General features: G+C 54.7%; 1 protein-coding gene across 1 annotated transcript in view; it reads left to right on the top strand.

Moving 5' to 3' along the window:
- Positions 1-27,768, top strand: part of HMCN2 (hemicentin 2) — a 149,524-nt gene that overhangs the window by 21,622 nt on the left and 100,134 nt on the right. The window contains exons 4-16 of the mRNA XM_024762540.1: positions 386-400; positions 729-851; positions 6,893-7,064; positions 7,727-7,833; positions 8,702-8,822; positions 10,820-11,083; positions 13,533-13,677; positions 14,173-14,294; positions 16,094-16,366; positions 17,470-17,611; positions 18,088-18,215; positions 18,933-19,046; positions 21,426-21,575. Of these exons, the coding sequence (XP_024618308.1) occupies positions 386-400; positions 729-851; positions 6,893-7,064; positions 7,727-7,833; positions 8,702-8,822; positions 10,820-11,083; positions 13,533-13,677; positions 14,173-14,294; positions 16,094-16,366; positions 17,470-17,611; positions 18,088-18,215; positions 18,933-19,046; positions 21,426-21,575 (1,876 nt within the window). The remainder of the gene's footprint in view (positions 1-385; positions 401-728; positions 852-6,892; positions 7,065-7,726; positions 7,834-8,701; positions 8,823-10,819; positions 11,084-13,532; positions 13,678-14,172; positions 14,295-16,093; positions 16,367-17,469; positions 17,612-18,087; positions 18,216-18,932; positions 19,047-21,425; positions 21,576-27,768) is intronic.

The raw sequence follows: 27,768 nt of genomic DNA on the forward strand, positions 1-27,768 counted from the left end.
GGAGAGCTGAGCTGCTGCTGCTGGGGGTCCAGCCTCCGCCAGCAGTGCCGACCAGCCCACTGACTGAGCTGGGCTGTGAAGTCCAAGTGTGTTCTCATGCGCCCGCCCCGTCTGCCAGGCCGCAGGCCTCCCTGGCGAGACCCATTTTTGATAAAGACCACACCGCCCTGCTCCCTTCACACCCCGCCAGAGCCCGGGCAATCCGTCTTCCTCCTGGCGTCGCCTCTGCATTGTCTAAGGGTCTGGAAGACGTGCTGGGGTTTTTGCTTCTTGCTTTCACAGAGAGGGGTTGGGAAGGAGATGTGTGCAGGGAAGGAAGGAGGGCCCGCCCGCTGGAATCCTTGGGAAAGACCTCAAGGGCTGGGACGCCTCTCTGCTCTCCCCTCTGGAACAAACTCGGGTTCTCCAAGGTTCTTCTAGCTCTGCGGCCTCCAGGGGCCACTTGGAGCAGAGTCGATTTCCATTCCCTTCCTCGTAGATTTGATAACGGCTCCCATTTATCGAGCACCTACTGTATTCCTGGCCCTGTGGTGAACACGTGACCTGCATCAGTCCTGACCCCCACGGGGCGGGAACTCATATCATTCCCATTTTACAGATGCATCGCCTGAGCCCAGAGAGAGGAAGGGGCTTTCTCCAGGTCACTCCTCCCTGGTTCTGGCCTTGCTACTCATACCTGTAGAAGGCGGCCGAGGAACCATGAGCCAGGCTGCCTGTCTCTCTTCTAGGTGGTCTTCGTGCTGACGGGGGACTGTGGTGACCGTACTCATCCTGGCTACCTGGCCTACGAGGAGATTGCTGCCACCAGCTCCGGGCAGGTGTTCCACCTGGACAGGCAGCAGGTGACCGAGGTGAGCCGGCCCTGACATGCTGCATCTCTGGGCGGCTCGGCCCATGGGTTGGTTGCCATCACGGATGAGCGGTGCCGAGCGCTCACACCCCAGCAGGAAGCGCAGGAAGCCCGGTGCTCAGGGATTTTTGGCATCATCTGGCCAAACCCTCTCACTCGCCCCCAAAGCAGGTGCTGTGGGTTTCTCAGTTTTGCTGGTAAAAAGATTGGGGCTTGAAGGAGCACCCTGGGTTTTAGCCCGGGTCCCCCAGGAGGTCCAGGCTGGTAGGATAGATCTAACAAAGGCTGGCAGAGTAGGGGTGTAGGGGGAGCTTCTCTCCAGAGTCGAGGAGCCCAGGAGTGGGTGGAGAAGCATGGGGGCAGCCATCAGATTTGGGCTGTGTTGCTGGGACAGGAAGTCGAGCTTGGGAACTTGGCAGGGAGAGGATTGCTCGGCCCTGAAGCCTGATGTGCAGGGCTGCTGATGCCCCAGCGCTGACCAGGTGTCTGTGTCCTCATCTCGGTCTCGGACCAGGTGCCTGCCCTTCCTCCCCTCCAGGCTCCATCAGTTGCTCAGGTCTCTCCCCGCTTTCCCTCTGCCCAGCACGTCCATTCCTCCCCAGGAGCCAGAGGGATCCTTCCAGTGGCATGTTGGTAAATGTTTCACAACCATCTCTCTCTGGAAGGAACAAGAATGCCCATTTCCATGGTGTAAATACTCCTACTTTGGCTGGTTTCAAGCTGCCGTCATGAAGTCACAGAGCATGGGAAGTGATGCTCATAATCGGCTTTCTTGAGCCTGTATGAGCCGGTCCTGCATCCCACTGGATCCTCTAAAACAAATCTGACCAGCAGGTCCCGCCCCATTGTCCCCTGGAACAGGTCCAGACCCTTATCTGAGCTCCGCCTCTCTGAGCCTATCGCCTGTGTTCTCCCCCTTGCCCGCTGCTGCCGCCCTGCTGGCCTCTCTGCTCTTTCTCCGGTGCCCCGTGTCTTTCCTCCCCCAGGGCCTTTGCTCGTGTGGCTTGTTTTTCCAGCTTCTCCTCCCCTGGCCCCTCATCTTCCCAGTCTTAGCTGAAATGCACCTTCCTCGAAAGGAGATTAAGTCTCCTTTCATACCCTCTCCCAGCTCTCTGTACTGCTTTATATAATCATAATTTTGCAGCTGTGCGATTATTTAATGCCATTAGGCTGTGAGCTCCCTGAGGGTGGGGCCCTTAAGTTCCTGTCTGCTACTGTATCTCCAGCACCTGGTACAGCCACCAGCATGGAGCAGGTGTTTGGTAAGTAGCTGGTGAATGGATGACATGGAGTCCCTTGTGCGTGAGGAAGAGGAAGATGAGAGGAACAGCATCTCTGAGGCCACCGCGGCCTCGGGCCAGCCCTGCTCTTGCCTCCGGGAGAGGGTATGGTATGTTGTATATTTATGATCTCCAGGGCCGTGTTTAGGTTAGCGCCTTCGCTCCCTGTTGAAAGATGGCGTTTATGGTTCTCTGCTACACATTAGGATTTATTTCTTTTGGCGTGTCAGCTTGCTCTGGTACTAAGCCACCCAAGCAAGGGTGGGAGGCATTTCAGAGTGGAATGATGGCTTGGTCCTTGTTTTGGCGGTGTCCCATCTGGGCAGTTGCTCGGGAACTGGGTTCCTGCTGGGGCAAATCAGATGTCAGGCATCTGGGTGGGTCGGTGGAGGATCGCTTGCTCAGGTGTGGGGCTGGACTCTCCTAGCCTCTCCCTCGAGCCATGGAACCTGGGGCGAGCCCCTGGCTCCTGGCCGTGGTGCCAGCCTTCTGCCGTGGCAGCCTGGCCAGGCAGGACACGTCTGATGTGGTAGGACATCCGATGGCCAGGATTGGCTGCCCCTGGCTAGGGACCTGGATCCCTCTCCTCCCTGAATGGAGCTCTGTCATTCGTTAGCTTCATGCCTTGTACCTGGCCCCTTCCAGATGTCCCCAGACATTTGGCAAGCCTGGGAAAGTAGCCGGGGCAGCCAGGGCCGTGGTCATCCCCCCAGGAGAGGGAACAGTGCCTTTGCCCAAGCCAAGGGGGCTCCGGCTAGAAGAAGTTGCAAAAGTCCCCCAAACCCTGCCTGTGTAGTCAGTTCTTTGACCATTTCAACGTGTGTCCAGCATGGCAGGAACGACACATTTTGCGTTCTCTCTTCCCTTCATTTATTGAGCACGTACTCTGCACTGGTGCAGCTTTAGGTGCTGGGTGCCGAGAGATTATCCATCGATCTTAGGTGTCTGTGCTTTCGGGCGTTTAGCTTTTTCCACCTTTGAGATTCCAGAGTAACTAAAGGAGGGTGAAGATCCTCTCCGCCTGGGAGGGGTAACCTGTAGCTTTTGCCATCCTTCAACGGACAGGGGAGGCAGGCAGTGTGACCCCTTGGGCCTGTCTCAGAGGTGTGCATTTTTTTTTTTGGGCCATGCTGCGCAGCATGTGGGGTCTTAGTTCCCCGACCTGGGATCGAAACCGTGCCCCCTGCATCGGAAGCACGGAGTCTTAACCCTTGGACAACCAGGGAAGTCCCCAAAGGTGTGCATTTTTAATTAGGACTTAGCTAGGTCCAAGAACCTCCTTGCCCCAGCACATCTTTCCCACAGGCTTCCCCCCAGCTCAGACCCAGCTCAACGTCCTGTCCCCAGGTCCAACAGAACGGTCAGAATTTCTGGGGGAGCCCATCATCCTGAAGCCCTCTGGGGTCCTGGGAAGTCCCATTCTGGGGGCTCAGACCCTTTCCCTGTCCAGCACCAGCAGGTACAAATATGACAAATTGCTCAGAATCTGGGCATTAACCAGGGGAAAGGTGAACTGCCCTCTAAGACAGTAAGGGGGAGGGGGAGGGGCAGTCAGATTAAGAGGTGGTTTGGATTAACAGATCAGGAGACACAGGCCCTGGAGATGACCTCATCCTGGACCCTTCCCAGAGGAGGTGGGGTGGTGGGGGGTTAAGGTCACATGCTGTCTTCAGACCCCAGCTCTGCCACCTGTCTGCTGTGTGACTTTGAGCACAGCACTTAACGTCTCTGGGCCTTTGTTTCCTCTGCTGCTCCTCTGAGGGCTACTGCCTGGAGAGATGGTGACAAGGGTAGGAGGAAGACCTCTGCATGAGGCCAGGCACCAGGGAGCCCTGGGGGAGGGTTAGTGGTGGCCATACCTCCAGCACCTGCGAACACACACACCCCAGCTCTAGCGAAGCCCCCTCAAGGGTAAGAGCTTTCTCTGGAAAAGGTTCTCAGGAAGGTAGAGGCTGGGCCCAGTGCCCCGTGGTGCCCAGTTGTCAAAGGCCCTCAGTTTTCTGATCTGTGGTTCTTGAGGCCCATTTGACGCCCCCGTCCCCAGCTTCCCCTCTCGGTTTCCTTACCCTGACCGTCAGATGCTTTGGGAGGAGCCTCGGGGGATGATTTATGTGCTGTGAACCGCTGAGCGGCAACCATCTGGCCAGGGTAGCAGCGCCAGATTCTCTCATTCTTTCCCCATCAGCAACAGAGATGAGCCCCAGTGCATTGCTGGCTCCCAGGCCCCCCTGTCCTGCTAACATCTGGAAGCCATTACCTTCGCAAATAAACATTAAGCTTGCTCGATGAAGGCTGTCTGCTCAGAAGTTTCCCTCGATTCCTCTCTGAGTCCCCGGGCCATCGCCAGGCCCAGAAGGCTTTGCCGCCAGACCTGGGCCTGCAGCCGCCTGGCCTTGCTGTGGGCAAGAGGGTCAGCACCCCCGGCTCTGGAGTGGTGATGTGCTTACAGGGCAGCCCTCGTGGGCGGGCTGCCTCCTGATGGGGTCGCTGGCCTCCTGTCCCATCTCAGCCCTCTCCATGCAGTAGCCTGAGCTCTTGGGCATCTTCTCTCCATCAAAAAATCCTAGAAAGAGCTTGTAATGACAGTTGCAACACAGTAGCGGGTGTGACCCATCTGGGTAGTTGTCAACGGGTGCTGCCACCACCTCCTGGCCGCTTTGCTCATTTCTGATTTCCTCCTGACCCCTGAGAAGGCCTGGCCCGGGGGGAGGAGGACAGTGGTCACAGAGCTGTTGCTTTGCTGTCGGGGAGCTGACTCACTTACTTCACCAGCTTCTGTCTGCCTTTCTAGCTGGGGGCCTTAGCTGCTGCTTCTGATCTACCTCCACACGGATGAAGAGCCTCGTCTTCATTTCTTAACCACAATAGGTGGGATCTTTTCAAGAGAAACATCCCTTAGAAAGTTAGGCAGAAACAGAAGAATGAAGTAGCTCCAAATATAAAAACAGAGGAGTTTTCAGAACACAGAATTCTCGTCCAGTGATAACTGAAATCTAGCTGTAAAATCTAGGCGCATGTGTTCCAGCTCAGTCTGACCAAAACATATTCATTTTCCAAATCTCGAGCAATTCTTCCAATTCCCTTCTGTTCCCTTTCCCTTCCACGGAAGATCACATGGTAGGCAGAGCTGGAGGACTGTCATTTCGAGCGAGGATGGCCAATATGTAGCATGCCAGACACCACGTTCTAATTCCAGATCCATGGCAGGCGTTGGTGATCAATCACAGACCTTTTTCTAATTGCGGCTGAACGTGGCTTCACATTTCTCCAAACAGTATTCCAGGAAGTCACTTCCTGTTGATTAGAACTGCTAAGCGACAGGATACCCCTATGGTTGCTCAGGTATATTCTAAAGTCATGCTTGTAAAGGCATACTTGTTCCTTTCAATTGATTTTTGCTTAAAAATTTTCTGTGAGAAGTGTCAAAGATATAGAAAAGTAAAAACAGGGACTTGCCTGGTGGCGCAGTGGTTAAGAATCTGCCCGCCGATGCAGGGGACACGGGTTCGGGCCCTGGTCCGGGAAGATCCCACAAGCCGCAGAGCAACTAAGCTCATGTGCCACAACTACTGAGCCTGTGCTCTAGAGCCCGTGAGCCACAACTCCTGAGCCCAAGTGCCACAACTACCGAAGCCCACTTGCCTAGAGCCCATGCTCTGCAACAAGAGAAGCCACCGCAATGGGAAGCCCTTACACTGCAACGAAGAGTAGCCCCTGCTCGCCACAACTAGAGACAAAGCCCGTGTGCAGCAACGAAGACCCAATGCAGCCAAAAATAAATAAATTTTTAAAAAAAGATAGACTCCAGCGTAACCCACAATATCACCTGATAAAATGACTAGTACTTTGCTAGTATCAGCTGATGCCAAGCCCATATTCAACTTTCCCTACTTGTCCTCAAAATGTCAAATCAGGGTTTAATCAAGGGCTGTGCATTTCATTGGGTTCTTAGGTCTGTTAAGTTCCCTTAAATCTGAAGTAGTCCACCATTTTTTCATGCCACTAACTTGTTGGAGAGGTATTGATTATACAGTGTCCCATGTTGTGGATTCATCTGATTGTTTCCTTATTCAGGAAAAAAAGTGGGATGGTATTTTGGAGAGAGAGTTACCTGTTACCTGATTTTCAACGGGAACCTGTCTGAAGGAGGAAGATTTTAGAATGAATAAAAGCAGTTGTAGAAACAAAGGATATAAGATTTCTCAGTGTTGTGACAAGGGTCAGGAGGGGGCTGTCTTTGCTGTCTGCTTAGAGACATGGTCCTGCTTAGAGAGCATGGTGTCCAGGTGAGGGTGTGGTCTGAGGCCCCTTGGGCAGGGGATGGTGAACCACATTGCTCTGGGAGAGATTCCGGATCTCCAGAGTTCATCAGTGTGTAGGAGGCATCAGGAGGGCTTCCTGGAGGAAGTGATGGGTGTCACAGAAGTTGGCCATGTGAAGAAGGAGGGAAGTCTTCCCAGCAGAGGGCACCCTTTGCTCCTTCTGTCCCAGCTGAGTCCTCTGGATGCCTTCATTCAGGTGTCACAGTTCTGAGCCCACAGGCCAAGAGGGTAGTGACGTGTGAATCGGGCCTAGTATAGGGCAGTGGGAGAATGGGGTGGCCTCAGGTGACCTGGAAAGCCTGTATGCTGCCTAAAAGCCACTGGGGGACCGGATTTTTCATACAACTGGCAGCGTGTTAGGGACCCACCTCCTGTGGGCCAGGCACAAGCAAGACATCACGGGCACCTGCTAGTGTCAGCTTCTCACACCTGCCTTCCAGGTGCTGAAGTGGGTGGAGTCAGCAATCCAGACCTCCAAGGTGCACCTGCTGTCCACGGACCACGAGGAAGACGGCGAGCACACGTGGAAGATCCCCTTTGACCCCAGCCTGAAGGAGGTCACCATCTCCCTGAGTGGCCCGGGGCCCGAGATCGAAGTCCAAGACCCGCTGGGTACGTGTGCCCCAGGGCTGGCCTCCACCTTGGCCCTGAGACTGAGCTGGGAGTCCAGAATGGGACAGAGAGAGAGGCCCTGGGGTGATAGGGGGTTTGGATATAAGGCTTCAAGAGCAAGGAGGGTAGGGGGAATGCCAAGTGAAGGGCAGAGAGGGTACCCGTGGTAGGTGAGAAAGCAGGAAGGCCGTTAGCAGCCCAGCTAAGGGGAATTAAAATGATGACAGTCCCTGGGCTTCAAGGATCACATGGCATCTTCCCCTTGTTCCCTCAGTGGAACTCTTCGGTGGCCTGGAGAGTCAGCGTGGGCAAGAATTAGTGGCACATCGTAGAGGTGGGAAGCTGGGGCTCTGGGAGGTGGAGTGACTTGTCGGGTCGCCCAGGGTCAGTGTGATTTGGACCCGGTCTCCTGGCCCCATGGTGCTCTGCGGATGTCCTGAGTATTTAGGTCCAGAGGCCAGGGGTACAGCCGGCACCTGGGGAGGGATGAGGATGGAGATCAGGGTAAGATAGAGGCCCGGGTACCACCAAAGGCCTCTTGTCAGTTCCTCTAGGAAGCCCGAGGCTGGTGTTTGGAGCGCTGTGGGTTCCAGGGGACAGGGTGGGCCGCTGCCACCCCCAGGAAGTGGCTGGGGACTAAGCGGCCCTTGGGATTTCCACAGGGAGGATCCTGCAGAGGGACGAGGGCCTCGACGTGCTCCTCAACATCCCTGACTCGGCCAAGGTTGTGGCCTTTAAGCCTGAGCATCCTGGGCTGTGGTCCATCAAGGTAGGGGGCCTTGGGTTCCTGGGGTTGGGGAGACCAGCTTCACCCGACCTGAGATACCACCTCCCTCTCGCCTGGCCCCAGGGAGCCTGGGGCCCTGCAAAGCTGACAGCTGGAGCGTGGATAGTGATGTGGGCCTATCAATAGAAGTAAAGGGTCAAGAACAGAGGCGGAGTATTCCGCCTTGCATCAGTGAGAGGAAGTGGAGCGGTTTGGGGTTAGTTAGGGAGCTTCTAAGAAGGGCTTACAGAAACCACTTGAGTGTCCAGGTGGGTGACTGAGCTGTCCTGTGAAGAGTGCACAGAAACAGCAAGGGTGACCTTGGGCTCAGAGGGACGGGACTGGCAGGGGGAGCAGGGTCTGCTCTAATCGGCAAGGTGCTGGGGGCAGGCTGGGCTCCTGACAGGGCGTCCTGGGATGGGGCAGGCTGCTGCTTCGGGAGGATACGACTCTTTCTGATCAGGCAAACATGTATGGAGCCCCTCCTGGGTGCCAGGCACAGTGCTGTGTGCTGCAGGCACCGCTATCCTTCAAACCCTGAGCATCTTTGAGCCAAGAGCTCTCATGCCAAGGCAGGGGTTAGACGTGCAGGGGGACAGACCAGACCCGCGGGAGTTGGGGGCGGTGGTCGTGGGGAAGGCAGGGCAGCTTCGAGAGTGCTACTCAGGACAGTGCCCTAGCTGGGTTTCTTCCACTTCATTTGGGGAGCATCGTGCTGGGCCCCCAGGGAGCAGGTAAGTTGCCCACCTGTATGCAACGGCGGGAGAATTCCAGCTGCCGACTCCGGGCCAGGTCAGGTTGCCCGCCTCCTGCCTGGAGCTGGGGTGCTGGGTCCGGATGCCCCGGTGACGTGGGCCTGGGCCTGTGCTAGGTCTATAGCAGCGGCCGCCATTCGGTCAGGATCACGGGCATCAGCAACGTGGACTTCCGAGCTGGCTTCTCCACTCAGCCCTCCCTGGACCTCAGCCACACCATCGAGTGGCCCCTGCAAGGTACCGTGCTCCTGGCCCCAGGGCGATTCAGGGCCGCCTTCTGCGGAGGTGGGGCTCGCCTTTGGGAAGTAGGGGGAGCTCTGGGGGGAGCCATGACTGTGTGACTATGGAACGGGCCTGCAGAGGCTGGGTCCAGCCTCTCTGTTACATCACAATGAACTGCGCCCAGGGCCAGCACTCCCTCTGTCGGCTCCAGGCCAGGTGACCGTGGGACCATGCCCCCCAAGACCTCCAGGACCTCACGCAGTCCCGCTTACTACTCCTTCTCCTTGCTCTTTGTCGAGACTTGTCTGTCCAGAGCCCCACTTCTTCCAGCGAACATCAAGCTGGTCCAATACATTCCGAGGTGCTTGAGTGGACACCTTCCCCGAAAGGGGGACCTGTGTCTCACTCCAAGGGAACGAGTGTCCTGATGGACATTTAGATGCCCCTGGAGGCTGATAGCCTGGGGGGACGTTGGAGGCGTAGGATCAGTTTTCCAATGAGAAGCCGCGCACTGGGTTGGGGTTGCCTACATACCCCATCATGGCTCCACCTGGAGGAAGCTGGGCCCCCGAGCAGGCAGAGACTTCTGGCTCAGGGTGCCAGAGCTTCTTGCCAGAAAATGCCACCTGGTAGCCAGACCAGGGTCCCCATTTATAGTTTGGAAAATATGGTGTCTTGCCACGGGTCCATCCGGAGGATTTTGCTAGGACCAGCTGAGCAGAGATGGGGGGACTAGACCAGGTCAGGCTAACTTTGGACCACAGAATAGTGACCCCAAATGGTGTGTGCTGGATCCTTAGGGCTTTCTTTCTAGTCTGTATCTCCTCTAATGTCTGTCATTCTTGTCAGCCCTTGTAGGTTTCCCTGCCAGGACCAGCAGTAATATCTTCAAAATGAAAAAGGGGTCTGCTTGCTCATGTCGTGTTTGTTTTTGCCAGTGGGAGGGAGGGCGCGAGGCAGAGAAACTTAGCTCCTATTCTAAAGCCAAGAGAGAAAAGAAATCCTACATGAAGTGCTACAGTGGGGATTGAAAACTGGCCAGTCTCCAGTGGAAGAGGGTGAAGGGTGTGACCCTCTTTGGTTTCTGCTTTTGATAAAGACGTGGGTCCCAGACATCCAAAAGAGACAGAGAAACAGCAGGGCAATTGCAAATGATAAATAGTGATTGGTCTCAGTGCCAGGGGCACCAGGGAGTGGGCGAGGCTGTGGCTAACTGGACAGCGGGGGTCTGGGCTGCAGGAACAGCTGCTGCACGCCGTTGGCTGCTTGTTGCAAGATGGGAATGGCGCCCAGCGCTGACACACTTGATTTTTCAAAGGAATCTGGACTTCTAGATTTGTATATGCCCCTTCCAGATTGTTTGATACTTTTTCAAAAATTTGAAGGCACTTCCTGGACCACATCCTCTGGTCCCCGGTTTATGATCAGTGAGAGGAAAAACACAATGAAGAGCCATCTGCAAAGGGAGCGACCTGACTGTTCCCACATCAGCTTAGGAGACTGTAAAACCCAAGTCCAGTTCTGTCTGTCCTGGGATAGCGTGGAAAGTACATTTCAACAAGATAGAAAAGGAAACCAGAGGAAAGATGAGCATGGGGAAAGGATGGGCAGGAGTCACCCTTCCCAAACCGGGGCGTGTGTCTCACCTCGGCCGGTCCCAGAGCCTGCCTGACGACAGCCAGCACCAGAGTTAGTGGCGGGGCAGGGGTGGGGGTACTCCTTCACAGTTCTGCTCAGTGAGCGCCCCAGTCTGCACAGTAGAGGGGATGTAGCCATGGGAAGCCGTGGGTTGGAGGGACACTGGTGTTTCAGGACCACGGACAGTAGCAAGCCCCCGCTTCTCTCCTTATCCCACCCAGCATTAGTTAGCCCAGGGAAGAGAAGGTGAGGGAGCGGGTGAAGGTCGGCCAAGCAGGCTGCTCTCTGACTGTGGTCCTAGAGCCCCTGCTTGGGGAGGATCGTGGAGCCCAGCACAGATGGCAGCATCTCCTTCCTCGCCCTTCCCTCTGCAGGGGTGCCCATCTCCCTGGTGATCAACTCCACAGGCCTGCAGGCACCCGGCCACCTGGACTCGATGGAGTTCTCACACAGCTCAGGGCGGTCCCTCCTGACTTTGCCCATGCGGCTCCTCTCCAACGGATCCACCCATCAGCTGTGGGGCGGGCCGTCCTTCCGCACCCCCCAGGAGCGCTTCTACCTCAAGGTGAAGGGCAAGGACCATGAGGGAAACCCCCTCCTCCGCGTCTCTGGAGTTTCCTACCGTGGGGTGGCCCCAGGTGAGTGATTGGCTCTTACCACTCCCAGCTCCCTGGTTCCCTTGGAGGCTTATTTCTTTCCGGAAGGCTCTTCTGATTAGATTAGATTAAATTAGATTAGGAAATACTTTTTCATTAAACTTCTCTGGGCAGCAGGCTCTGCAAGGCCTTATGCCAAATACTGAGATGCTTCAGATGTAGCTTTCAGCTGAAGGACTTGCTGCAAAGTCATCCACCCATCCACGCATCCATCCACGCATCCATCCCTCTATCTGTCCATCCATCCACCTGTGCATTCAACATTCATCTTGTGTCGGTCATGGTACTAGGCACTGTAGACACAGCAGTGGGCAGGGCAGTGGGTATGGGTATGCCCTTCCCTAGTCATAATTGCTATCATAGTCAAAATCATGGTAATACTAATCTAGTCACCATTCTGAACACTTTCCGTGGGACAGTCCTGGGCCAAGCACTTGCCATGCATTAGCTCACTGAATGCTTACACAGGTTCTGAGATGTGTCCCCGTTTTATAGCTGGGGAAGCCAAGGTCACCCATTTTATAGGGTTGCTCGAAGGGTTCCGTAAGCTAATGCACATAACAAGACAGCTCTTGGGTATTCAAGAGGCTGCACACAGGATGTGGGAACCGTGGACCGGGACCCTCCACACAGCTGCTGTTACTGTGACGTCATTGTAGGTCACGGTTGTGTTGGTTCCCATGTGTGTGGCTTTTGCTGGTTTCCCGTGTGTCCCTGAGGTCTCACCATCCGGGCTGGAAGCTCCCAGAGGGCAGGGCAAAGTCTTTGGCTTTCCAGATCTGCCTCTGGTCCTGGGGTGGGGTGGGGTCTGAGTTCACTGGCCATCGGCCTCCTTACTGGGCTTCGTTCCCTCTTCCAGCCCACTCCCCCCTCCCCTGGCAGTGACCGGGGAGGAGTTCAGAGGTGGATGACACTGGCACTCCATCATCAGCTTTGCTGGGGGTCACCCCACTTCATTTAAGGATGCAGGGAGGGTGCCAATGTGCCGGTGGTGACGTGGAGGACTTGGCGGACCCGAGTGGGGCAGGGTGGGGTCGGGGGCTTGGGACCCGTTCTTTCAGTCTCCTGGCCTCCACTCCCCTGCTGTGGTGGCCCCTGGGCTTCTCCTCCCTTGGCCTTTTTTTTTACAGCTTTGAGGAGGAATTTTCAGGAAGCAATTTCAGCAACCTCCGTTTCTCTCTCCTGTTCTTTCAGATGGCTCCCAGAGTTTTGAGTTTAGAGCTGGATTTTGGTCTCCATGTCAGCTGTAGATTAAAGTGTGGAGGCAGGGTTGGGGGCGGGATGTGCCTCCCCTACTTTCCGGGTCTGGGAGGCTGGGAGTTTGACTGAGAGAAGGAGGCTCTGGGTTTGGAGACATGGGGGTGGGGAGGGCAGGGCCTCAGTTCCCTGGGCTCTTCGAGCTCAAGGAAGAGGGAGCCGGAGTTGGCCCCGGCAGAGGCTTCCAGTGCGTGGGGGTGAGTGGTGCCTGCTGTGCACGCAGCTGAGGACGTGGCTGGATGGTCCAACGCCCCTCTCCCCTGGGATGTGGCAGGGAGCCTGTTGCATGATGTCACCAGCCGCCCTCCCACCTCCAGCTCTATGCTCAGAGGAGGTCTGGCACATTGCCTCAGCCTCGGAGCATTTCTGGTGGGGATGGGGGAGAGGGCAGTGCGAGGGTTCAGCACACGTCCGTGATCGCCCAGTGAGGCACGGACAGTCCAAGACTGACCCTGGGGGACAGTTCTCAGACTTTTCCACTGAAGTAATTCCAAGAGTCAAGGAAAGAATATGTATCACCCCAAGGCCAGGGTCAGGCGAGGGGGGCAGTGGCATCTGATGGGGTTCCCAAGAGGCTCATCCCAAGCTGTGAGATTTCGTGGAAGTCTCTTATTTTATCTCAAAAATGCGCGTGAATTTTAGATTTACAGCCATGCTCCAAGTATGCTTACTTTTCAATAAAAAAGGTTTCCCTCCCACAACTTTGGGTAAAACTGACCCTCCAGGCAGACGAGCAGCCTCACAGCCCTACCCACACCCCTGGGGAGTCCTGTCTGGGTAGCATTTCGTCAGATTTCAGGGCTGGTTTGACTTCTGTGCCCCACAGAATTGCTAAAATGGTGGCACAGGCTGGTCCGTCCTGGCCAGGCTTCTCACAAACCATAAAAACCCCATGAGTTTTCATTGACGGAGCCGGTCCTGCCACATGCATGTGCCAGGTGCTTTCCACGCCCCATCTCTCACCAGCTCCTCACAGCAACACGATGAGGTCAGTAACCCAATTAACCCCATTTTACAGAGGTGGAAACTGAGGCTTCAGGAGGTGACGCGACCTGCCCTTGGTGACCACTGGATGGTGGTGCCAGAGATTGTATCCCAGCCTTCTCTTCCCTGGCTCATCCCTGTGGGTCTCTGTGTCACTGGAGGAATCCTGAGTGCTGGTCCTTGCCCACAGGTGCCCCCCTGGTCAGCATGCCCCCCAGGATCCACGGCTACCTGCACCAGCCCCTGGTGGTCTCCTGCTCTGTGCACAGCGCCCTCCCCTTCTGGCTACAGCTGCGGCGGGATGGAGCCAGGCTGGGCGAGGAGAGGCACTTTCAGTGAGTGGCTCAGGGCCGCCCGTTGTTCCCAGCCCCAGGGCTCCTGGGGGCCTGATGCCCTGGAGGGATCTAAGGGGAGTGGGTGGCAGGAGTGGGACCTTGGTCTCAGTCATATTGTCCTCCTGGGCACCTCCCAGCTTGGCCAGGGATGGGGGAGGGTGGTTCCCTGAGGCTCCCACTGCTGCTGGAAGAGCCATGGGCCTTCCTCAGCTTCTGAAAACTCAACCCATGCAGGCCCAGCTCTGTGCTGGTCAGGGCAGGAAGGACCCTCTTGAGAACCTCCCCGCTATGGTTGGAAGTCCAGGGCTCAGAGAGGGGAAGGCACTTAGAGTCACATAGCATATCATGGGATTTGCATGTCCTTGGCTGTCTGCCTCTTCTTACCAAGACTCCAGGAGGATTTGCGACCTCCCTTCTGGGCAAGATTCAGGGGACCAAGCCCCCCAGTGTCTGGACGAGGCTGGTGGACCGTCTCCAGCTGTTCGTTGTCCACAGGGGGTCAGGGAACAGCAGCTGGGAGATCCCGTGGGCCTCCAAGGCTGAGGAAGGCACATATGAATGCACGGCGGTCAGCGGGGCTGGGACCGGACGAGCAAAGGCCCAGATTGTCGTCACAGGTCTGTCTCTTTGGGCCTGTCTGCGTATCCCCTCCCCACCCCCTTCCTGATTTTTCCCCCTAGGATTTCCTCCCAGTGTTTCTCCATCTGTGGGCAAGCATGCCAGCCAACTGCTGGGGCCTGTCCGTCATCCAGAGTCTGATGCCCACACGGCACCTGCTTCCTGGCTCCCCGCCCCCCCTCCCCGTTTGGGCTGTTTCACCCCTGAATGGCCTGTGAGTCTCAGCTGCAGCCCGGACTGTGTCCCCCGCCACCAGCCTCAATCCCACCCCTGACCTCTTGGCCAGGCCCTCACAGGGGCCGCCGTCCATCCCGTCGTTCCCAACCTTAATGCTTCCAGGTCCCGCCGCCATGGCACCATTGAGCTCAGGGAGGCTGGCAATGCCACAGACCCTCCTAAAATGAATGGGCTTTATTTTTAAAATAATGAACCTAAGCTGTCTTGAAGAGGAGAAAAGGGGCCCAACGAACAGGGAGAGATCAGCCGCTCTAAGTTGTCCTAAACTCACACAAAATCACGCATGCTCCCTGTGGGAAGACTGGAAACTATAAACCAGCAGAAAAGATCGGAATGACCTGTGATCCCTCTGTTCTAGAGATGACCTTGATAGCATTTTGATTTACTTTCTTTCAGACCTTTATCTATGTGTGCATTTTAACAAAAATGGGATAATATTACATGTTCTTAAAACAACCTGATTTGTTGTCATCTAACACTGTAGCGGGTCAGCAAATATTTTACTATAAATGGTAAGTACAGAAAAGTAGAACAGTATAAGGAAATTTGCACGTGCATTTATTAGACTTAATGATTGCTAATCTTTTGCCATACTTGCCTTTTCATTTTATGGCCAAACTATTTTATTTTAATTTTATTGGAGTGTAGTAGATTTACAACGTTGAGTTAGTTTCAGGTGTACAGCAAAGTGATTCAGTTATACATCTAACTGAATATATTCTTTATATACGTATAACTGAATATATGTATATTCAGTTATACATATATTCATTCTTTTTTTAGATTCTTTTCTCTTGTAGGTTATCACAGATATGGCTAAACTATTTTAAACTAAACCGTAGGCATCCTGACATTTCAGTATGTATCTCTTTTAAAAACATAGATTTTCCCATATAATAGATTCTATGATTACACCTAATAAAATGAATAATAAGTAATGCCTTAATACTACTTAATTTTGTCTGGAGTCAAATTTCCCCATTAGTATACTTGCACATCATGGTCATTGACATGTGGATCCAGCTTTTTTCCTGCAGGTCCTGCAGACTGTCCCTGGATAGACGGTCTCTGACCTGTCACTTCTTACGACCTTTTCTTGTTGAGAGGGAGGGTTTCTTAGCTCTCTCCTCCTTTGGGGCAGTGGCCTTCCTTAGTTCCACATTGGGCTGCTACTTGTACAGAGAATCGCTCTGTACTTGTTACTCTTTCCCCAGGGCAGAATTATTGGTTCAAAGGGTGTGAAGAGTGGTGTAGCTCTTGCTAAATATTACAGTAGGGTGTTGTGTGGAAGGTAGGCGCGCGCGTGCGTGCGCGCGCGCGCGCGAGCGCACACACACGCACGCGCACGCACGCGCGCGCACGCAGCCCCCCTCGACTGGTGTGTGATGGCCGTGTGGTGGCGCCGTCCGGGCGTGGTGAGCAGATGCTGGTGAACTGCTCTGCTGGCTGATGTGTCCTGAGGAATGCAGTGGGCTCCGGGGTCTGGACACCACCAGGGCCTGCAGGATGGCCCCCTCCCTGCGTCAACCCCTCAGTGCCTCCTGTACTCCTGTTCCTGCAGACCCCCCGCCGCAGGTGGTCCCTGTCCCCAACGTGACCGTGTCCTCTGGAGAGACCGCCATCCTGTCCTGCCGGGTCCTGGGCGAGGCCCCCTACAACCTGACGTGGGTCCGGGACTGGCGAGTCCTGTCGGCCTCGACGGGCAGAGTCACCCAGTTGGCCAACCTGTCCCTGGAGGTCAGGGACCTCACCCCCAGTGACGGCGGGCGGTACCAGTGCATGGCCAGCAACTCCAACGGGGTCACGAGGGCGTCCGTCTGGCTCCTGGTGCGAGGTGAGGCTGCTGTCCTCCTAATTCAACACAATACCTAGCATTTCCCTCCAAAGCCCATCAATCCATCCCTCTGCCCAGATGTCACCTCTGGCAGGCAATGTCAGCCCTTTCAGTGTTTTCTCAACCTTCAGAGGAAGAGGATTCTGTAGCCTTCCAGCCTAAGTGTAGTGGTTCTCACTGTTGGGAATTTCATCCTCATATCTGACCTAAATTTCTACTGCTGTCGGCCAAGCCAATTTCATTGAGTCCTGTCCTCTTCCCCTGCCATTGAACACCTCCATTACCTACCCCTCTCAATATGCAGGACAGAGATGGAACAGTGGAAACTTCCGAAAGCCCAGAGATCAGACGTGCTCGGCAGGGGTTGGGTAGCGCCGACCAGATGGGGGGTGGAGGAGGCAGTGGGAAGAACCCACATCGGGAGTGCTGGTGCCTGGATTAGGTACTAACCTAGAATCTAGGTCCACCCAGGATTTAGACAGATCCTCCTCCCTGGGGTGCTATCTCCCCAAGTGTAAAAGTGAGTGTGTTGGAACAAGTTTCCTCCCTTATGCTAGTGACTTTTGATTGACTGCCTAGAGTGTGTTGAGAAGGATTCTGAGGCCGTATCTGGGCCACTGGTATGGGAGGGGCGTGTTTGCCACGTCTAGATGAGATGGCCCACGACGTCTGTTTGAGCCTGACAAGTCTGCCGCACTGTGAGCTTTCCGAGGGCCAGGATAGAACCTGCGTTTGCAGCCAACACTTGGGCAGACCTTGAGGTCCACTCAGGTCTCCAGCCCTGGCATCTCGACAACTCCCTAAGCCTCTTCAAGGTGCTCAGCTCAGAGCAGAAATCCAGCGAGCTCAGGGCTCCCACTGGGGGGGTACTGGGAATTCAGGTCCCCGTGTGGCCTGCGGATGTACCTGGGAGGCTGCCTGGCAACGCTCCCCAGTTCCCCAGCAAGCCGCTCCCAAGGATGCAGGCCCCTTGGGACCTCTGCTTCCTTTGTCTACACTGGCTGTGGCTGCCGGGAGGGGCCGGGGGCCCAGGGCTTGGGTGCCTGGGACAGCACAACTGCTCTGACAAGCTCCTCCCCACCTGTCCACTCTCTGAACTACAGAGGCCCCACAGGTCAGCATCCACGCCCGGTCACAGCGCTTTTCCCAGGGCATGGAGATGAGGGTCAGCTGCTCGGCCTCTGGGTACCCTGCACCCCACATTTCCTGGAGCCATGAGGGTCATGCCCTGCGAGAGGACAGCAGGTGAGGGCTCAGGGCTTGGAGGTCTGGGAGTGGGAACAGGTGGACTCCCAGGGGAGCTCTCTGAGCCTCAGTCTTCTTAACTATTAATACAAATGGGGGAGTAGCATTTGCCCTGCCTTCTTCCTGGGCTGATTTGAGGCTGAGGAGACACGTCACTTGGGAAACATAACAGGGTGGGCTCAGGGGTCAGGAGCTACAGCTGCAGAATCCAACAGACCTGTACTTGGATTCTGCCTCTGCCATTCAGGCTGTGTGACCTTGGGCAAGTCACCATACCTTTCTGAGCCCCATGAATGAAAAAAGAACATACGTAAAGCGCTGAACACACAGCCTGGCACAGAGCAAGCGGTCAGTGTAGAATGGTGTCACCAGTGATGTCGTTAGTTAATTTGTTATTAATAAGGACTGGGGCAACCCCACGTGACCCGACCTAACCAGCCCCTTGCTGTCGAACACGTTTCGTGGCATGACTCCAGAGTCCGCGTGGATGCCCAGGGAACCCTGATCATTCAGGGAGTGGCCCCAGAGGATGCTGGGAATTACAGCTGCCAGGCTGCTAATGACATTGGCACAGACGAGAAGACGGTCACCCTCTACTATGCAGGTACTCGGGTCAAGGGTATCTGCAGGAGAAGGATCTCCAGCCCATCTTCCCTCACTCCCTCCCATCCCCAGATACTTACTGAGCATCTACTTTGTGGCAGGCACTGGGGCTACAGCAGTGAACACAGGGTCTCCATCCAGGTGGAGCTTATATTCTAATGGGGAGGCACAAAGCAAACATGCAAACAGATAAATAAGGTACTTTCAGATGGTGAAGATACTAGAACAAGCGCAGAGCAGGGTGGTGTGATGGAGTGACGTGCCCCTGGGCAGAGAGGGGAACGGCTGGTACACACAGGACCAGACCCTTGCCGCAGATGGGAATGGGAACAGTGTTCCAAGCAGAGGGATCGGGTGGGGCAAAAGCCCGGAGGTGGGAATGAGTCTGGGCTGCCCAAGGGGCTGCAAGGAGGCTGGCTGGAGTGAGGGGGCAGGGGCGGGGCAGGCAGCCCCTGTAGGGCCTTTAAGAACCTTGTAGGATTTCGGCTTTTATCTCAAGATCAATGAGGAACAAAAGGGGGGTTGGTCCCGGGAGTAACTGGCTTTGTAGAAACCAGCGGAGGCTACATCTTTCTGGGGTGACTGTCCCGGTTGGCGGGGGTTGGGGAGGAGGCAGGGGCTCAGCCCCACCTTGTCCCCGCCGCCCCTCCCCCAGCTGCATTCTCTCTCCAGGGAGTCTGTGGGTTGGTCCCCAATTCCCCGTCTGCTCCCCACACAGACCCACCGTCTGTCTCGGCCACGAATGCTGTGGTGCTGGCCGCCGTCGGGGAGGAGGCCGTGCTGGCGTGTGAGGCGTCCGGGGTGCCTCCGCCCCGGGTCATCTGGTATCGAGGTACACTGGGTGGGGGGAGCGGCCCGTGGGCGATCCCACTGGGGCCCTGGAGGGTCAGCTTTCCAGGACGGTCGTGGGGGGCACTCCGAATGGGGTGTCTGGAGAGAGAGGACCGTTTCTGGCAGCCCCACTCCCATCCCCAGGCCAGCGTCCACGCAGCTAATGCAGGTTGGCTCCGTGGTTAGGAGAAGGATCTAGAACAGACCTCGACTTGAATTCTGGCTCCCCTGGGTGACCTCAGACAAGTGACTTGGTATCTCTGAGCCTGCTTCCTTAGCTGGAAAGTCAAAGATAGGTGGTCGTATGAGGATTAAATGAGTCCACATGTGCAAATTGTTTACCACGAGCCTGGCGCACGGGCAGGGCTCAGTGTTCTTAATGATGGTGACGATGGCGATGTGGTTATCTGAGAGCTAGCAGTAATGTTAAGAGGGCTGTTCTGAGGCTCTCCTGAGTTAACGAGTGTAGAGGGTTTTGTCTGTGCCCGACGCTGAGCTGGAGTTTGATTGAACAGGAGCTCTTGCATCCACACCAGTGGACCTGGGTCCTGGGGCTCCTGCCTCAGACTTTCCAGGGGCAGAACACTGGGCTCCTTCTCAAGCACGGGCACCTCCCACCCGGATGCACTCCAGCCTTTGCAGCACCTGTCTGTGATCTTGTCAGAGCCTCCCCTTGACACTGACAGGCAGAGTGAGCTCAGAGTTTGAGCATTTTGTCCACGGTCACCAGCTAGTGGTGGCAGAGGCCTCAGGACTCCTTACTTTGTGCTCAGGTCACTGCCTGTGGTGGCTGAGAGCTCTACCAGCCCAGCCTGGGAGCCCCTTTATAAAGGGGGGATCTCTCAATGGAATGTTGCTCAGCCTTAAAAAGGAGTGAACTTCAAGCTGTACAATGACGAGAATACAGTTACCGCTTAAAAATGGTTACGATAATACATTTTATGAGTGTTATTTAAAATTAAATTAAATTTTTTCTTAATTTGACTCCTATGGCAAAGAAAAAAAAAAGAATGAAAAAAAAACAAAAACGAAAGAAAAAGAAATCAGGCTCACAGCAGCTGCTGTGTAGAAATTTCCCCCTACTTCTAATTTGCTGAATGGAGAAAAAAATCTTTTATTTATGATATTTTCAGAGACATTTGCTCTAGTATGGTGTATTTAAGTAGTACAAAAGTAAAAGAACAAAAATTTTTCTTAATTTGGAAAAAAAAGCAATGAAGTTTTGACACAGCGTAGATGAACCTCGAAATGCTAAGTGAAATAAACCAGACACAGAAGGACAAGTTTTGACACAACATAGATGAACCTCGAAATGCTAAGTGAAATAAACCAGACACAGAAGGACAAGTTTTGACACAACATAGATGAACCTCGAAATGCTAAGTGAAATAAACCAGACACAGAAGGACAAGTATTAAATGATTCCAGTTATTTGAGTGGAATCTCATATATGAGATGCCTAGAATATGCAAATTTATAGAGACGGAAAGGAGAATGGTGGTTGCCAGGGGCTGGGGGACGGGGAAATGGGGAGTTAGTGTTTCATAAGTAGGGTTTCAGTTTAAGAAGATGAAAAAGTTTTGTGGATGGGTGGTGGAACGGTTGTGTGACAACGTGAACGTACTTAATGCCACTGAGTTGGACACTCAGGATGCTTTAAACGGTAAAATTTTGTGTTATGTATATGTATGTAGCACAATTTTAAGTGTAAAATATTAAGTTGTAAAAAGAGTTCAGACTCAGCGTGGTCCCTCAGGCCCCAGGAGGGGGAGGCCTGGAGTTGGGGTGGGGGAACAGTGCACGAGGGAAATGAGAATAAGGCCTCAAAGAGGCAGAACTGGGGGGGAGAGTGGTCGTCTCCGTGACCCTGGGCTCCTCCCAGAGCTGATCCAAGCCTCAGTCTGCACCTGAGCAGAGGGTGGGGATCCAGGAGGGAGGCCCAGGCAAGGAGTGCTTGGGTGATGAGCCTGTCGCATGCAGGGGAACAGGCTGAGACTCACTCGTGGTCAGCAAAGGGGCTCAGGGAACTGGACCCAAGGGTGCCGACTTTAAAATTGTGATAAAATTCGCCTAACGTAACATTTACCGTCTTAACCATTTTTAGATATACAGTTCAGGAGCGTTAAGTATATTTACATTGTTGTACAACCATCACCACCATCCATCTCCAGAACCCTTTACATTTAGCAAAACTAAAAATCTGTACTCATTAAACAATAGGGGTCCCGATTCTGGGGGGAAATCCCTCCCTCACCCGCACCCCTCCAAGGTCTCTGCTTTGTGGAGTTGCAGGAACCCAGGGTCAGGAAGGCGGCCTGATCCCCTGGCCTCCTGTGGTAACCATGGGTACCTGCCTGATGTTTTCTCATCTTTGGTCCAGAGGGTCTTGAGATGATCCTGGCCTCCGAGGGCTCCAGCTCTGGGATGCTGCGAATCCCGGTGGCCCAGGAGAGGGACGCTGGCGTCTATACCTGCCGAGCTGTCAATGAGTTGGGCGATGCCTCTGCAGAAATCCGGCTGGAGGTTGGACGTGAGTGTACACCTTGTCCCCACTTGCCCTGCCCCTCCTGCCTTCCCCCTTCCCCGTCCCCCACCACCTGCCCTATTTCTGAGCAGGGAGGAGAGAGTGGTACCACGTCGCCTGCCAGTGGGGAGTTTGCATCATTTGGATCCAGAGCACGTGGGATGGGGATTTTAGAGGGAGATGGTATATGTGTTACCTCTTGCTGTGTAACGAATCGCCTTAAAACTATGTGGCTTAAAACAATAAGCATCTATTGTCTCATGGTTCTGTGATTCTGGGAGTGGCTTTGCTGGGTGCTTCTAGCTCCAGGTGTCTCATGGGATAGCAGTTAATACCTTGGCCGGAGATGTGGTCATCTGAAGGCTTGACTGGGACCGGAGAATCCACCCCTAAGTTCACTCATGTGGCTGTTGGCAGGAGGCCTCTGTTCCTTACCCATATAGGCTTCTCCAGAAGGCTTCTTGTGACATGGGTTTTCCCAGAGAAAGTGAGTCAAGAGGGACAGAGATAGAGATAACGTCCAAGGTGGAAGCTGCAGTCTTTATAACCAGTCGCAGTCTTGGAAGTGACATACCATCACTTCTGCTATATTCTGTTGGTCACAAAGACCAACACTGGTATGTGGTGAGTGGGAGGGACCACTCAAGTGTGAGAATCCCAAGAGGCAGGGGTCACTGCCCATCACAGAGATAGTTCGGTTCCAGCATGGGTGTCGTCATCCCTGAGACCTGAGTTCCAGTCTTGTCTTCATCACTTACCATCTATGTGCTTTGGTCAAATCATTGACCCTCAGTTTCCCCATCTGTAAAATGGAGCTGACCATACTACTTCCTTTGTTGGGTGGCTGTGAGGCTTCAGTGAAATCAGATACACAATGCTTAGCACAGGGTTTGGCCCATTGTGAGTGCTTAATAAAGGGAGAAGCTATTATCCCCTTTTTACAGATGGGAGGTTTGAAGTCTTCTGTGGCTGGTACGTGGCCTTGGCTGTGATTGTCATGATGTCTAAGTTCCAGGCCTGGATCCTGGGCACTGGGAATTGCTCGGAAGTTGTGGGCACAGCTCCTTGGCGTGCTGAGCCGGAGCAGATTGTACTCTGAGGGCTGACTGTGGCCATGACGGGAAAGACAGGTGCTGGGAGTTCTAGGGAAGTGCAGTGAGGCTCAATCGGGAGGGTCTGGCCCTGGGGGAGATGGTGCCAACTCAGGCTTGGGGATCCTCCCCATCTGTTCCATCATCTATTCCTCCAACATGTGGTCACCTTGTAGCCAGGCCCTGTGCCCCAGACCCTGTGTTGGGGCTACAATGGCATCTGCCTTTGTGTTGTTCTTGGTGTCCAGAAGAGAGATGGTAAACAGACCATTAGAATACTCAGTGTACTGAGAATTTGGAAGTGGCATCCTTGGGTCCTGTGCCCAGAGAAGGGGGCTAAGCCAGCAGTGGAGGCCGGGAAGGCTTCTTGGAGGAGGTGATGTCTAAGCTGAACCCAGAAACAGTCAGGTGACGAGCTGGGGAGCAGTGTTGCAGGCAGAGGGAACAGTGTTCCAGGCAGAGGGAACAGCATATGCCGATCTCCCCATGGCAAGAGGAGTAAGGCAGCGAGTGAGGCACAGAGAGGGTGGGGAGGGGATGCCGGGGCAGCTGCCTGGTTGTGGGTCACTCCCGGCCTTGGGCTAGGGAGCCTGGTGGAGTTTGGGCTTTGTTCTGTGGAGGCGGTAAGAGGTTTCTAAGGAGGAGATTGATGTGCTCAGACTTTCCCTATCTAGAGTGCACTGTGTGGCTGAGCTCTTGGGTGGGGTGGGGTGGGTACGGAAAGCCACAGGCCTAGAGCCTGATAATAAAAATATAATAAGTCTTCCATGAAATCTGCCACGTGCCGGGCCAGCGCTAAGCACATTTCATGTACTAGCATATAATCCTCATAACAACCTTTTGAGATGGATTCTACATTATCCCTTTTATAGATGGAAAAAACGAGGCACAGAGAGGTTAAGCGCCTTGCCCAAAGTCACACAGCTGGTGAGTGGCAGAGCTGAGATCTGAACCCAGGGTCCGGGCCTTTAGCCCCTGGACTTGATCCTGATGCTCCCAGAAAGGAGGGCTTGTATGTTGCTTCCCCACTGTGAGCCTCGGGCTCCTCACCTGCAAGATATTTCTGGATGTTGTGTGAGTGAGAGATAAGAAAGGCCTCGGATGCAATGGGCTCTGAAAAATGTCACTGTCATTGTGATTAGTCAGTAGGTTCTGGGTGAGCAGAGAGGGTGCTCCAGGGAGGGCTGCCCTTGGCATTGTTACAAGCAGTCATCCTTCGCTCTGTGTCTAATTTCTCTCCAGCAAAACCTTATTTCTTTGGGGCCCAGGCTGACATGCCTGTTCCTTCACCTGTTAGCCATTGGTCTTGGGGCCATTTCCCCAGGTGAGAGGTGGCGGGGGGGATGGCTGGCATCCCAGAGGCAGGCTTCTGGGGCACGGGGCCACTGGTGGCCTCTGGCCTTGAGGTCAGGGACGGCATGGACAGTGGCCCAACACCTGTGTGTCTGGGGCGAGCTGGCCTGGCAGCAGTGGTGGGAAATTCAATTTCCTGCCCATCTGGGTGGCAGCTGTGTTGCAGCCTTCCTGGCCAGGCTGGCAGAGCCTGCCAGGGCTGAGAACGTGTGGGCACTGTGCCCACTTCCTGCTGTTCAGCTGGGAACTGGCTTCCTGGTGGTATTTGGGGCACAGGGAGGACGGCAGCCTCCTCCTGTACTGCCAGCAGGTGCCTTATTTGTGGACCAAGCCTGCGAGGTGATTTTGCATCCCCTCTGGACCTGGCATTTGGCTGATAAGAGTCCTGGATCAATGTCCTGGTCCTGCTGCTTGTTTGGCAAAGTTATTTACCTTTCTGAGCCTCACTTTCATCATCTGTAAAATGGGGATGATACTGATAGAGGCTGTTCACAAGGTCCTTGAGAGATTTAATGAGATAATGTGCTTCACTCAGGGCTTGAATAGAATACCTAATCAATACACGTATTGGCCTGTGGGCTGGACCAGGCTGACAAGGGCCTGGTGAGGCAGAGTGAGGCGGAGTGATTATCACACGGCTGTCGGCACCTTTTGTTTTTTTTTTTTTGGCCACGCCACTTAGCGTTCGGGATCTTAGTTCCCTGACCAGGGATCGAACCCATGCCCCCTTCAGTGGAAGTACAGACTGAGTCTTAACCACTGGACTGCCAGAGAAGTCCCACTCTTTCTATTACTTTAAAACTTAGCCCTGAGCTAAGTTCCCTTTGCCCTGCTGGATTTCTCTCTAAATGGGTGTTCACTCAGCCCTCCTTCTATCCTCTCATTATAGTCTCTGCTTCTTATTCCCAACTCGGAAGCCCCTGATTGCTGGGTGAGTCAGCAGGGGAGCTGGGGGTGTGCTTTTGTGGGAGCAAAGACCCTCTGGCTAGCCTGGGGGAGCAGGAGAGAAGCAGAGTTGGGCTGTGTGGCCAGTGTGGTCAGTATCTGGGTGGCTTCTCTATCAGGCACAACAGGCAAGGGCCCAGAGCTCGTGATACTTTTAGGGCTGCTGGACAGGGCTCTGATTTTCTTGCCATCAGAAGAAAACAGGGAAGAATAGTAAATAGATTAAAAACGAATCCGGATTGTGTTTGTCTTTATAAACAGTCATAAAATATCATTTAAAATATTTTTTTAGGGGACTTCCCTGGTGGCGCAGTGGTTGAGAGTCCGCCTGCCGATGCAGGGGACGCGGGTTCGTGCCCCGGTCCGGGAAGATCTCACATGCCGCGGAGCGGCTGGGCCCGCGAGCCATGGCCACTGAGCCTGCGCGTCCGGAGCCTGCACCCTGCGATGGGAGAGGCCACAACAGTGAGAGGCCCGTGTACCGCAAAAAAACCCACAAAAAAACAAAACTTTTTTAGGGAGGAAAGTCATCCTGCAGCCCTGGCCAATGGGGCTGTGGCTCCAGGCTCGACTGAATGATCTTTCTATGGGGAAAGGAGACTTCCCGGGAGGCAGATATGGAGGCCATCCCCAGCGTTGTCTCATTCACAGATACCCTGGAATTCCCTCTAAATGCAGGGCAGGGCCTGAGGCCAGCCTTTCCCGTGGCCACCCTCCCTGTCTACACAGACTTTGGGCCTGAGATGCCCTCCATCTTCTGACCGAACTGAGTCAGGACTGATTGAAACTCTCCTTCCTGAGCTGGTGCATCCCCACCAGCTCTACCCCACGGCTCTGAGCCACAGGAACTGGGGGGATGGTGGAGGAGGCTGGGGGGCTACAGGGTCTCCAGACAATGATAAAGAGTCCTGGAACTTTAAGATACTGGAATCAGGGTAAAAATAGTTACCTCTTTCTGGATGGGGAACTGAGGCTCAGAGTGGTGAAGGGGTTCATCCACGGATGCCCAGTGGGGCAGGGGCAGCAGGGGGGCCCTGCCCAGGCTTCAGGCCTTCAGGCTGGTGTCCCTTGCCCTGGGGCCCAAGTAAGAGGGAGGGACGGCATCACCTCTGTCAATTTCACTTTGCTGGGAAATCCCTGGGGGTGGAGGGAGTGGCCCAGCAGTGCTGTTAAAGGAAGTCTCAGCTTTGGCCACACCCTCCTGTCCTGTCCCCTCCCAGCCTGGTGGCTGGCGTCCTTGGTGGGGCTGTTCTGTCTTCTGTGGTGTTCCGGTTCCCCCCGCACAGAGCTGCGTCCCCGCAAAAGCGCTGCAGCTGTCAGGTGATGAGACCTGTGCCTCTCCAGGGAGCGTGGCAGCTGCTGTGATGTCTGGCTGCCTCTGGGCACTCGCAGCTCCTGACCCGGAAACCTGTCCAAGGTCAAGGCAGAAAGGGCTGTCCACGGGGAAATCTGGTGGCTGTGAGGCCAGCTCACGATCCCTCCCAGCCGAAGGTCACCTGAGTCTGTGAGGAGGGGTCTTCGAGCCTGAAAGCAGAGGCGGCTGAGCCTTGCGATGGGACCCTGGAAAGGGCGTGGGGCTGGGGACCAGTCCCCACATCCAACATGCTGCAGGATCAGGGTGGGCCCCGCCCCTCCCTCGGGCTTCAGTCTCCCATCTGCACAATGAGGAGACCAGAGGACCTTCAGCTCTGGTGTACAGGGTTCTGAGGTCCCGCCTTATTTGGGGGACTTCAATGAGGAGCAGGGGGATGGCTGCACAGGAGATGGAGTCACAGTTTTCTGGGCAGGATGTGAGTTGGGATTCACCTCTGAAAGAAGATGGAAGAGATGCCAGGTTACCCCTGAGTACTAGGGGGTACCAGGTGCGGTGGCTGACAGCCTGGGTCTTAGCAGCAGCCAGACCTGGGCTCTGATCCCAGCTCTGCCACTGACTTTAAGCTGCACCTGGGGCAGGTTCCTTAATCTCTCTGATCCTCAGTTTCCCCATCTGTAAAATGGGGTTGTGATAATATCCACTTCATGAGTTTATTGAGGCCATGAATGAACTCTAAAAGCACCATCACCATGCTTGTCAGTAGGTTTTCCAAATGCTACCCTTTGTACGTGTTATTTGCTTACTATTATAAGTCAGCTGTCCTCTCTCAGGGGAGGAATTCAGGACGAGGCCTGCCTGGAGGAGGGAGGTTTGCGCTGTGCCCTGTCGTGGGCTGGGCAGAGCTGGGGAGGCAGGCTCTGGGGGTACCTGGTCCTGGAGCTGAGCCACAGCTCTGCTCAGGATGGGAAGAGGGGAATAGCAAAGCTCTGCCCCCGGGACCGAGGCTCTGCAGGACCAGTGACGCCATCTGAGGCACCTGGATGGAAGACTTTCTTGGATTCTGAGCCGAGGCAGCTGCCAGGCCCCAAATGAGGAAGAAAAGCAACTCGCGGGTGGTGTCTGAGGTTGGGTCCAAGACTGTCTTCCTCCTTGCAGTGATTTTCCAAGTTGTGCTTCTATCTCCCTGGAACTTCCCTACTCCCTGAGGCCAAGAGGGAAATTTGATGTCATGATTTGGATGGATGGGGGAGATTTCTGGGGAGAGACAGCAAGAAGAAAAGAGGTGGAGGTTTTTCCACAATGCTGGACGCAATGGGTTCAAAACAGGCCGGAGACCTTCCTGGTTGCGGGTCTGGGGACAGGGACCTGAGGACAGTGCCCAGAAGCCACAGGGAACAGGGCCTGGACCTGTCTGGCATTGGACCTGCTTCTGGCCAGCAGAAAGGTGGAAAGGATCGTGAGCTTCTGTTTTGGGAAATAACCTATTTCTATGCCC

This window comes from Neophocaena asiaeorientalis, unplaced genomic scaffold (assembly GCF_003031525.2).
Source record: "Neophocaena asiaeorientalis asiaeorientalis breed wild unplaced genomic scaffold, Neophocaena_asiaeorientalis_V1.1 scaffold78, whole genome shotgun sequence".
In the NCBI taxonomy this organism is placed as follows: Eukaryota; Metazoa; Chordata; class Mammalia; order Artiodactyla; family Phocoenidae; genus Neophocaena; species Neophocaena asiaeorientalis.